General features: G+C 50.9%; 1 protein-coding gene across 3 annotated transcripts; it reads left to right on the top strand.

The window, feature by feature from the left end:
- The first annotated feature begins 3,340 nt into the window (after nucleotides 1-3,340).
- Nucleotides 3,341-11,098, top strand: LOC103896102 (torsin-1A-interacting protein 2). 3 transcript variants are annotated; one of them, XM_009275874.2, is made up of 6 exons: nucleotides 3,341-3,485; nucleotides 4,488-4,682; nucleotides 6,408-6,710; nucleotides 6,856-7,176; nucleotides 7,570-7,668; nucleotides 8,571-11,098. In XM_009275874.2, the coding sequence occupies exons 2-6, from the start codon at nucleotides 4,649-4,651 to the stop codon at nucleotides 9,335-9,337; spliced, it is 1,524 nt and encodes a 507-aa protein (XP_009274149.1). In that variant the 5' UTR covers nucleotides 3,341-3,485; nucleotides 4,488-4,648; the 3' UTR covers nucleotides 9,338-11,098. The 3 variants fall into 3 exon arrangements, with proteins under 3 accessions (XP_009274149.1, XP_019326717.1, XP_019326716.1); XM_019471172.1 differs by lacking the exon at nucleotides 3,341-3,485 and adding an exon at nucleotides 3,908-4,117; XM_019471171.1 differs by lacking the exon at nucleotides 3,341-3,485 and having other exon boundaries at nucleotides 4,269-4,682.
- Nucleotides 11,099-11,418: the final 320 nt, after the last annotated feature.

Below are 11,418 nucleotides of genomic sequence, written 5' to 3'. Positions count from 1 at the left end.
GGGGGCCGCCGGAGGGACAGCGTGGTGGCTCCGCTCCGCAGGCCGTCGGCGCGCAGCTCGCTCCGGCGGCGGTCGGGAGGAGTGCTGGGTGCTCCCGGTAAAAAGTGCCCGCGGTGTGTAACCCTCGTGCACGCTGTGTTACGGTTGTGTTTGAAACGGTACGCGCCTGTGCGTGCCTGGTTTCCCGTCTTTCGACGGTGGACAGACATCTTCTGTAACCGCCGCACAGATGCTTACCAGGGCAGCGAGCGGTTTAGGACCAATTTGGAAACGAGTAAATAGGGGCCCTTTTACCAATTCTAAAGGATTTCTACATACTGAAAAAGGCAGGATCGAGGAAGGCGATACTGACGTCTGCAATAAACCTGATGGCAGTATCTTAACGTACAATGCTCCTGAAGACGTACGCTCACGTTTGTGATGTCGCTGGTTTTGCAGGGTTGTGAAGGGGATAGGTGTGTACGTGTTCTGTGTGTTCAAACGAGAAGGCTGGGTGAGGGAAGTGCCATTCAGTCTTCACTTCTGCAACTGTCTCGTCTGTACATATATTTCAAAAATTATTTTAATGCTATATTAGCACACCGTAAATGTTCCAGTTTCATCCAGAATATTTGTGAGATAAATTATGCATACCTCTTTCTGTAGCAGCAATAGAGTAAATACTGCCTTTCTTTCAAGATGCAAAAGCAGAACACGGACGCTGAGCAATGTTTTCTAAAGCAAAAATAAGAGGATGTAATAAATACCGCAACAGGAGGTTTCAAAGTGCAGCTGAACTGTCCATGCAGCTCAAATCAAGTGGAAGATGACCTGCCGGTGACTGGCTCATGATTTCTGACTGCGCAGAACTACAGCTACAAGTAGTATGGCTTTATTTGCAAGTTTCCAAAGAAAGTTACTAGATGATTACGTTATGTAAATATTTATATAAGCACATCCTTTATAAGTCACCTAGTCACTGTTGATTCTTCTGCAGATTGAGAGAAAATGTCATTCCTATTTAAATAAAATCCTCCCTCAAACTTGAGTTAAAAAAAGACCAGATTTGTTAAGTTACAATTCTACATCCCAGCTCATATCCCATGACTTCGTGAATGCTGAAGGAAGAAAAGCAACGTTACACAACGTCAACATACTTTTTTGTAATAGTTTTGTAGTGGTGGATGACTTCATAACCTAGACCGACCAGTTAATTCTCCTTCCAAACTGCTTTTCAGTAACCGGGTTCTCAACCGGCACAGGCTGAAGCTACCCCCTGATTTTGTCACACACTCGCCTCTCACTTGCTGAGCTGGAGTTCCGCCACTGGTTTCATGACGCTTGTGCTTCAGTGGACAGGGCAGTCCCTCTGCCCGCTCCCGATTGCCTCCCGTGATGAAGCTGGCTGGTTGAAGGGACAAAGGGATGTAAAATACTTTGATTTTCATGAAGCCCTTGACACCAGCAGCTCCTGTCAGCTTTGGCCACCTTGGCTGTTCCTTATGGCTAGAAGCAGATCAAGTCAAACGTGCCTTTGGCCAGGATGTGAGATGGACAGCAGCCAAGAGCAGGGCCCTCAGGGAGATCTTGGCATCTGTAGATCAGCCACTCGGACTTTTTTCTTCTTTGAAGATTTGCCATTCTCCCCGGTTTTACAGCCTATACTGCACCCGGTGAGAGATTGGCCACAATAAAAGAATGTGCTGAATCTGCCAGGGAGGGAGGTGGACTCTGTCCCTTCCTGGCCACCACCAGCAGGGTGGCTCTGCGGGTCACGGAGGAAGCCGCTGCCTTTCTGCACTGCTAGAGAGAAGGTGCAATCCTGCTATCGCTACATGTGCTGTGCCCACGCACACCTCACGCCTTCTCACCTTCCTGATACGACTAGTGTCGGTATTGATACTCGTGCACATGCTCACCCCTTGTGTAGCGTGACACACGCATGTCTCATAACTGAACAGTTACAATACAGTCAAGGGATGGAGACAAAGTTGGCCCTAGGGCAGGCGGCAGCTCGTGGAGGCCTGGGGAGAGACAGAGAGGAAGCAGGGCACCCTCTGGCCGGTCCTGCCCAGGGGGGCACAAACAGGGTGGCACTTGCAGCCCCTTTCGGTTCTAGTATCCCCAGTGGGACAGTGCTGGGTGCTGCGGGAGCATAAGGAGGACAGAGCACGGGACGGGGCTGGGATCACGTGCTTCACCTAAATGGCATCTCCCATTGCCAGGTACAGCCCTGCCCGGTCTGTACTAACTGTTTATGGACCTGCTGTCCACAAATGAGACTCATCCTTTTTTGAACCTTCTGACACTCTGCCTCGGTGGCCCCTGTGCCAGAAAGGTCCAGAAGTTTCCTGCACACAGCAAAAAGAAGTACTTTTTTTCTTCCCACCTGGACCCGACCTCCTACCTGTTTTACAACTGTCTCAAGTCCTAGTATTGAGGGATTTGGTGAACAACAGCTCCACATCAGTCAAATCCCCCCCTTCAGCCTTCTGCTCTCCAAATCGAGGTGTCCAAGCCATTTAGTCTCTGTTCCCTACAGGCACCATTTCAGTTGCCTTTCCCCATGCTTTGTCTCAGCTGTTTGCCACTGGGCTCCTCTGGGGATGTTAGTGAGAAGGCTGCAAGCTGACTTCGAGGTGGGTTGCAGTCTCTGTGCTGCTGCACCTTGCATTGATGCCTTTCCCTGGGGCATGTGTCCTGGGCAGGGGGGAATAGGGAAGGGGGTTGGACCATACCTGTCCCCTGTGCGGGCACAGCAAGGCATAGCATCATTTTTTGGAAAACCATTGCCCAAATGAGGCCAGGAGCAGCTACACACACTCTCTCGGACCTTCCGCCTGTTGCAGTCTCTGGACCATGCTGGAAGGGGAGCACTGGGGGGCCTCCCCATCCCTTGCCCTCCAGGCTGATGCTAAAGACACTCCATTTCACAAGCCGCAGCTCCCCAGCCTCCCTGCACTTGCACAACAGGTCATTTCAAGAGTCGGGGGTTTGCTGGCTATGCGTTCAGGTTGTTTTTCTTGTGATACTTTTCATATTCATAAATCAACTCTCAAAACAGTTCCTTCCTCACTGTCATTTCGTTGTTTAAATCTGCAATGGTGTTACTTAATGCAGGAAGCCACCAGTCATCCAGTCTGCCTGAAGGAAACTCTGCATGACCACAGAGTTTCAGAAATACAGCCGAAAAAGAAGTTATTGTTTCCTGAATGCTCCCGAGAATGACTGCTGTTCACTGAGGAAAAGCCATCTGCCTTTGGCGAGCAGGAGGGAAGGAAAACTACAGCTCCCAGCAGCCTGCCGGGGGCCCGTGGAAGGGCAGAGTTCACTGTCACGTTGACAGTGGAGGATTAAGGGTGCGCATTGAGGGCACGGGCTGTCCTGCCACCAGCAGAGCCAAAGGGCCTCTGGGAAGGGCAGGCGGAGGGGCCAGTGCTGGCCTCCTCTTGCTGCCCCTCCACTTCACTTCGCTGCCCCGACCGGCTCCAAACCTCCAAGCCTGGGTAAGCATCTGACTCTGCAAGCCACTTTGTTCCTCTGACTTCCTTCTTCTGCCAGAGCGCCACAAGCGGGAACAAGTTCAGGGAGCGGAGGGACGAGAGCCAGGCGGCAGAGAGCAGCAATTATACCCACACACACACCTCCAAATCTTGAATTTAGCAAGAAAACTCAGCTGTGGAGACAGTGCGGGTGGGGGAAGGTGCCCCCCTATGCTAGAAGAGCTGCTGTGAAGTCTGAGCTTGAGATTTTTGTACGGAAATCTGCACCAACCTCTCTCCAGCAGGGAAAGTTACTTGGGAGTTTTCCACGCCACCTAGTTTTCCGCGGGCAGGCGTTGCGCTCATAAAAGCCATCAACTTTCTCAGGTTACACCAGCGAGCCTATCTCTGTCCTATGCGGCTGTCCGGTCCCAAAGCACTTTAGCAGAGGGGGAAGTATCGCTGGGGGGGGCGTAGGAGAGTCAGGCTGCGGCTCCAGGTTCACAACACTCGGCCAGGGCACTGCTTGGCCCCCTCAGACGGGCGCGAGGTCGGGTGGGGGTAACGCTGCTGCACAGGGGCCGGGCGGTGTTTCTGCCAGCAGCTTCACCTTCCAGCACCACCGTCTCCTGATCCGACATGCTGGAGGCAGGAAGGTAAGGTAGAGCAGGCTCATTGCTCTGTGTCGACCTGGCTGTGAGATACCAGGTGCCCGAAAGCACGTGGGGCAGCCTGCCAAGCCCCAGCCTCCAGGCCTGCCATCTCGGAGCACAGCCGAGTCCATCCAAGTCCGTCCGGATGAGAAACCGGTGCCTCACCCCACCGGCTTGTCCCGAGACAGCTGCGGTTTGCGTTAGCCCTTGGACTGCTTGTAGCCTGCTGGGAAGCAAAATAGCTAATAGCCCTTGGGCTGAAGGTTCACATTTATCGGTGACATCCCTCCATTTTCACACCACCTTGGTAAGCATGGAGGGAGGAGCCTCCTTCTCCACCATGAATCACTGCTCCTGTGTTTGTGCTTATCAGGTGTACGGGCGTTTAGTCGCAATTCTTGAGGCCAAGACGGGATGGTGTCTGTGAGGGGGCTTGGTCAGCCACTTGAACAGCAGGGAGATAAATCTCCTTATGACCAAAGGAGAAAGTGAAACAAAACGGTGCAGAAGCCAGAGCTCCAAGGGAAAAAGAAAATGGAAGAGAATCCAAGCATGCATCTGTCTGGAGGTAAGTGAATCCTATGCTTACTCCATCTACTAGGAAAATCCCTTTGCGAGAAGATTTCAACAGTGACATGGGAAACCTAAGCAAATAAAAAAATAAAAGAATTCCCTCTTTTGCAGGCCAAGAAAAGGAATCTTTTGCTATCTTTTTTTGAAGGGTGAAAGATTAACAAGTTACTTTCAGTTTTGGATTCCCATCTGCAACAGGTTTAGACTCTGTGTCCAGAATGGCAGCACAAGGAAGGCTAAAGATGGAGCTCCAGACTGGGAGAGCTTTCTTCCCTGCATCCCAGTGCTTCCCATCTACAGATGCTTAAATAATAAGCCAGTTTTGCACCACCTGTGGATGGGAAATCTCTGGAGGAGGCAGGGCAAGGAGTACTGTTTGTGCCCAGCTTGAATAGCAAGATACCTCCAGGTTCCTCATGTTTCAGTTTCTGCTGTGTACTTACATTCTCCGGGTGCCTTGTTATGACTACTACATGTGAGTATTTCGGTGATGCCATGATGCTATAACCAGCTCAGATCTGTCCTAGGTGGTCAGAAGTGTTCCCGTAATACTCAGCAACAAGGAATGTAAAAATCATGCTCCAAAGGACAGCATGTTCTGACACGTTACACGTGCAGTTTTTTCTCTGCTTTCAAATTAGTAGGGAGTTCCTTGCCATTTTTATCAGAGTCTTTATTCTAATTTTAGCATAATCATTTCTATGTCATTGTAGTGCTTGATCATTCATAAGCAATTTTTCACAAATAGCGCCTGAAAATTGAGCTGTGCTGTTTGGTTTTGTAAAATTCAGAATATGTTGCAAACGCTTATGTTCAGCCTCAGAATTTCTCTGTTGAATTATGCTCCAGTGTTTGCTTTTAATTATACGTTGCCATAGCTCTTTGGGAGAGCAGCTCCAGAACAGGAGCAGAGAAGGAGCACAAGCAGAGCTAACACGTACATTCAGACAGATGCTTGAAGTGCGTTGGCATAACTGTTCTGGCCAGTACTCAACAACAGGTTTAGAAATTCTTCAAATCCATCACTTTAATTTACCAACCTAGGAAAACCCACTATCTGTGGAAGATGTGGTAACATGTCCTACCACTTAATGAAAGAATTGCCTGCCCACCCCACATAGGACAGCATGGGACATAGGCTGGGACTGATTTAACTTTCCTCATAGCAGCCTGTACAGTGCTGTGTTTTGGATTTGTGGTTTTTAAAAAAAAGTGTTGATAACACAGCAATGTTTTGGCTGCTGCTGAACAGTGCTGGCACAGCGTCAAGGCTTTCTCTTTTTCCTCCCTCTCCCCCCACCAAGCAAATAATCTGGGGTGGGCAGAAGATTGGGCAGGGAGCCAAGGTGGGCGAAGGGATATTGCATACAATATAACATCATGCTCAGCAACAAAAACTGGGGTACAGGAAGAAAGGGAGAGGGGGTTGGCTTCCAAAGTGGCCATTGCTCGGAGACTGGCCTGGCATCAGTCTGCTTGTAGGAGGTGGTGAGTGATTGCCTTTGTATCACTTGTGATTTCCCCCCCTTCACCTATTCAGCTGTCTTGATCTCGACCCATGAGTTTTCTCACTTTTGGTCACCCTATTCTCTCCCCCATCTCACTGGGGATAGATGTTTCTGAAATGCAAGAACTGGGAGTTTTACAGGGTGGTGGTAAAGCACTTGGTATTCTTGACTCCTGTATGGCTAGCTGAGCTTGTGAACTCTGATCCCAACAGCTGGGCCAGCCCAAGATGAGGTGGAGAGCACAGCAGAGCATCCTGTGCACCAAGAGGCCACCCAAGAAACACTTGAGCACCAAGTGACAAGCAGGTGGCCTGAGACCTCCGGCAAACCAGAGGAGGATTCTATGGTGTGTAAATCACCCACTGCCGATGGAGGAGAGACGACACTGTCGGATTCAGCTGGCCCCACAGTAGAGGAGAAGGTTCCCCAGGAAACTGAAGTATCACTGGAAGAATCTGGGAAGACAAGAGATGGTGTCTCAGAAAGATCCCAGGAAGAAGACGACTTGGATGAAGGTGAGTCTCTCCCCTTCTGTGTACAGCCTTTCCAAAATGCTGATAACCTGGGCCTTTGCTTAGAGGAGGCAGAGCAGGAGAAAGGGTTGTTTGTTCTTGTGCTGAAAGAGACTAAGCATAGGTCTGTGAATTTTATTCCCTACAGCCAGGCTGGCCCATGATAAAATGGACAGCAAAGGAGACAGCCCTGTCCACCAGGAAACACAGGAGGACCAGGAGACAAGCAAGCAATGTGAAAGCTCCTACACAGCAGAGGAAGATGCTTCATCAAGAAGCAAGTCACTGAGCTCTGACAGTAAAATGACACATTCAGATGTGACTGCCACAGAAGATGTCACCAAGGGCCTCTTGGCAGAGAAGAGCACCAGTGCCCCTCTCCTAGATCAGGAGCTAGAAGAGCACATAGAGCAAGAAACACAGGACAGCGGTTCCCAAGGCACATTAAGGAACAGACATGGGACCAAAGGTGAGCTGGTGGCTGCACACTGCTGCTCTTCGACCATGCACATGCCTACACTTTCCATAGGTATTAGAAAAATGGTATGGTGAGCTCTCTAGTGCCCATTGTCAGTTTTCTGGAGTTGAGCAGGAATGAAGGTATAGGAAATTAACGGGGTTCTCTCTTTCTCTCTCCTTTGGCTGCTGTCCTGCTTTGAAAGGCATGAAACCACGCTGTGCTCTGCATCATCTTTCTCCTTCCCCTGCCCCAAAAGCAGGGGGAGCCAAGATTGAAAGCAGTATTCACTTCTAACTCTTTCCCTCAGCTGGGAGCTCCTGGCAGCTCTGTTGCTTTTCTTACTACGGCCCAACTTACCTGTTCCCTCAACATTGAGTGGCACGTTTCTTTCTCTTACTGTAGGGCACACAGCCCCAAAGCCAGAGGCTCAGTCCTGCTTGCAGAACATCACCACCCAAAACACAGACCAGGAGAAGGCCAAAGAGTCCCTTTTGCTGAAAGGTGAGGAAAAGAAGCTTCCCTTGTGCATTACTCATCGACCAGAAGGCACTGATCCTCCAGGAACAAGTAATGAAGCACATTTAATTCTTCTCTCTCAGGACCTTTCACAGCCTTTTCTGAGGGTTTCAGGGAAAAACCATCCCCTTAAAAATAGGCTCAGTTTGAGCCTATAGTAGCAGCCTTCCCTTCAGCTCTCCAGCCTCAAAACCAGGTACATTGTGTTCAGCATGCCGGGAGTACCCTGGCACATCCTGGGAGGTCTGAGGCTCTCACACTGATGGTCCCCCATCCCAGTCCCCCTCTGTGTCGTGGGGCCCCAACCAGGAACCGTGATGCTGATCTGCACCACACATTTCTCCTGGTAGAAAGAGACCCTGCTTTGGAATGGAGAGGGACGCAAGCAGTTGTGTCTGGACCTCGCTGTCCTTCTTTCCTGGGCAGAAGCATGGTAGCCTTTGTTCACGCAGCATAGCTAGAAGGAAGGCAGTGAACAGGACACCTTAGCTGGGTCAGACGCCTCCATATGTGGAGGTAGGTGCTTTGAATGGCCACAAACCTTAAAGAAAACAGAGCAGAGGGAAGAGAAGAAATCTTGTGGCCAGCTGCAATTTCCTCAGGAAATTTTGCACTGCGACAACAAAGCTGTCGCCTTGCCTCCATCTCTGGAGCTGTAGTCCTCCCCAGCTGCTGTGTAGGAGCATGGGTCTCACAACATGGGGCAAGCAGCCTCTTCATCATTCCTGGTCCCCCAGAGCGCATGCCAACCTGAATCACTTTCCTGGGGTAGTGGGGAAGGTCTGGGAAGGGAAAAAGAGCCCTTGTAGCTACTGTCCAGCGTATCACCGCAGGTCACTTGGGACTGACTTCTGTTCCCCGTCTCGGGTCTCTCCCCTGTTGAACAGGGCTTGTTGTCGTGAGCCTTGTATTGCTCGGCTTCTGCATATTCTGCTTTGGCAGCCCATCCTCCAAGGCCCAGCAAGCCCCCAAGAACCCTACAGTGGAGGCCTTTCTGTCCCAGTTCAACCAGCTGCAGGACAGGTTTCCGGGGCAGAGTCCCCACCTGTGGCTTCGTGGTCGCAAGTTCCTGCAGAAGCACCTCAATGTGTCCCACCACACGCAGCCAGCCATCATCATCTTCACGGCCGCCCGCAAGGGTGAGCAGACCTTGCGATGCCTTAGTGCCCATGTGGCTGACACCTACTCGGCCGCCCTGCATGCCAGCACAGTCCAGATCGATGGCATGGATAAATCCAGGCTCCAGAGTGACCAGGCCAAGCTGGAGGTGGACTCAGAGCTGAGCTCAGCTTTCCAGGCTGGGGGCCGTGCTGCAGTGATACACCGCTTCGAGTTGCTGCCGGCAGGGGCCACCCTCATCTTCTACAAATACTGTGACCACGAAAGTGCTGCTTTCAAGGACGTGGCCCTGCTGCTGACCGTGCTGCTGGAGGAGGAGATGCTGGAGACCCACGTCAGCCTCCAGCAGGTGGAAGAGAGGGTCCGCGACTTCCTCTGGGCCAAGTTCACCAACACCAGGACCCCCAGCTCCTATGACCACATGGACTCTGACAAGCTGAGTGGGCTGTGGAGCCGCATCTCCCACCTGGTCCTACCGATCCACCCAGTGCAGACCATCGAGAAGGGGGGCTGCCATGTCCACACCAAACCCTAGGGGCAAAGGCTGCCAGAGCCCCGGGAAGGGTCGGAGAGATGGTTCTGGCTGACTCTGGTGCAGGTGGAGGCATAACCAGCGCTATTTCTCTTCAGTTTGTTTCCCGTACCTTCCTGGGAAGAGTTGGACAGGTACAAGTTGATCCAGGCCATTTGGCCAGCTGAGTCCTGGAGGTGATAGATCACACACATCCTTCTGGCAGATGGGAAGAGTGGATTTTAGACTGCTAATTGCACAGGAGAACATCGCTGTGTGGGGAGGCAGGAGGGAAAACAGGACTTTGCAGATAGCATTTCTATCAGGAAACACACAAATAACGTACACAACTATTATGCCAGAAAGATACTGCAATTCAGTAGCTCTTTCATTTCTTCCTGCCCCTGAGTTTGCTAATGTCGTGTACATCAATCTCACAATGTACTTTATCTAGAAGGTTTCTCTGTCTTTGCAGAGGGCTGCTGGAACACAGGAAGGTCAAACTCCCCAAAGCCCAATATTTTGAAGGCATGCTTCAAAAAGAAAACCAGTTTGCTAGTCAACGGTTTGACTAGTCAGTCCTGATAGAGTCCCACTTGCACAGACTGAATAACATGTTCAAACAAACCTGCAATTCAGAAATCCCCTAAACATCAATTACAAGAAATTTCAGGTTGTCAGCACTTAAACACTACGCTAAAGGTGGGGGACCCCATGAGGGGATCCCGTATGCCAGAGAATAAGCTCCGAAGAGAGAGAGCAATGAAACAGAAACCACCTTACTGTTGCTCTGATAGTGTGAAGCCTCAAGGGATTGCACAGGTGAAAGAATGAGTAATACAGTTTAACTTAATGCTACCTCTTTAAAAAAGTAAAATTTTAAAACTCTTGATCCCTTTGCCACCACAAGGCTATGACTATCTCTTTGGGCTGATGCATCAGCTTTGGTCCTACACAACAGATTGCTCTTCACCGGGATCTCTGATCTGCATGTAGGACAGGAAGCCGTCTGCCTGCCTCTCCCCAGCTAACTTTTATTGATGAATGTAGATGTTAACACTGGTATTTATTTCAAACCACGTAGGGTAGCACGCCAGGTCCTTGCCCTCCAAAGATACATGTGCCTCCCTGCCAGGCAGCTGGTGCTCTGGCATACGCTAAAGCAACTAGGAGCAGAGGTGGGGTTAGCTGGTAAAGACAAAATCTCTGGCGTTAATGCTAAAAATCCTCAACAAAACAGGTTGGTTTCTTACTGTGCCTCCTCTTCTGCATCCCAGGAAGAGAAATCCGAGTCCTGGAAACACTGTGGTGCCCCTGCACACTGCGTTTCTGCAGATGCTCTGAGGCAGAGCAGCCAACTCAGGGAACACCTGGGGGATAGGTGCAGGTTACAGCATTTATAATAACCCAACAGTCAGCCCCAGGTGTCAGCCCCTTGTGCCTACAGTGCTGCCTGCCGGAGAAGGAGCAGCTGTAGCAGAGCACGGCTTATTTCCATATAAGCAGCACAGACTGGGGCCTTGCAGAGCCAGGCTCTGTATCTGAACAAGACACAAACTGAGAACACTACGGTGTTTTTACAAGCAGCGCATCTGAGTGCTCCTTACAGCAACTGGACCCTGGTGTTGGCCGGGTCTCTTGCCAACGGTGCCTTGCTGATCTGCCCCACCGATGACTCAGCTGAGGCACAGCCCTGAACCCTAAAACCACAGCCTGCCTCTTCTTTCTTCCCGCCGCATGCCTTGACCTGTGTCCTGGTTTCGGCAGGGATAGAGTTAATTTCCTTCCTAGTAGCTGGTACAGTGCTGTGTTTTGGATTTAGGATGAGAACAAAGTTGATAACGCACAGATGTTTTAGTTGTTGCTAGGTAATGCTTACACTAGCCAAGGACTTTTCAGCTTCCCATGCTCTACCGACTGAGAAGGCTGGAGGTGCACAAGAAGCTGGGAGGGGGCGCAGCCAGGACAGCTGACCCAAACTGGCCAAAGGGACATTCCATACCATGTGACATCATGCTCAGTACATAAACTGGGGGAAAGCTGGCCGGGGGGGCCGCTGCTCGGGGACTGGCTGAGCATCGGTCAGCGGGTGGTGAGCAATTGCA

The sequence above is a fragment of the Aptenodytes forsteri genome, unplaced genomic scaffold (assembly GCF_000699145.1).
Source record: "Aptenodytes forsteri isolate BGI_AS27 unplaced genomic scaffold, ASM69914v1 Scaffold289, whole genome shotgun sequence".
Lineage (NCBI taxonomy): Eukaryota > Metazoa > Chordata > Aves > Sphenisciformes > Spheniscidae > Aptenodytes > Aptenodytes forsteri.
This window is presented reverse-complemented; position numbering and strand designations above follow the sequence as displayed.

Excerpts from the sequence above, each read along its gene's own strand:
- LOC103896102 (XM_009275874.2), top strand. The coding sequence starts at position 4,649 with ATGGAAGAGAATCCAAGCATGCATCTGTCTGGAG. Across the intron at positions 4,683-6,407 it reads AAGCATGCATCTGTCTGGAG|CTGGGCCAGCCCAAGATGAG; the intron begins GTAAGTGAATCC and ends TGATCCCAACAG. Across the intron at positions 7,177-7,569 it reads GAACAGACATGGGACCAAAG|GGCACACAGCCCCAAAGCCA; the intron begins GTGAGCTGGTGG and ends CTCTTACTGTAG.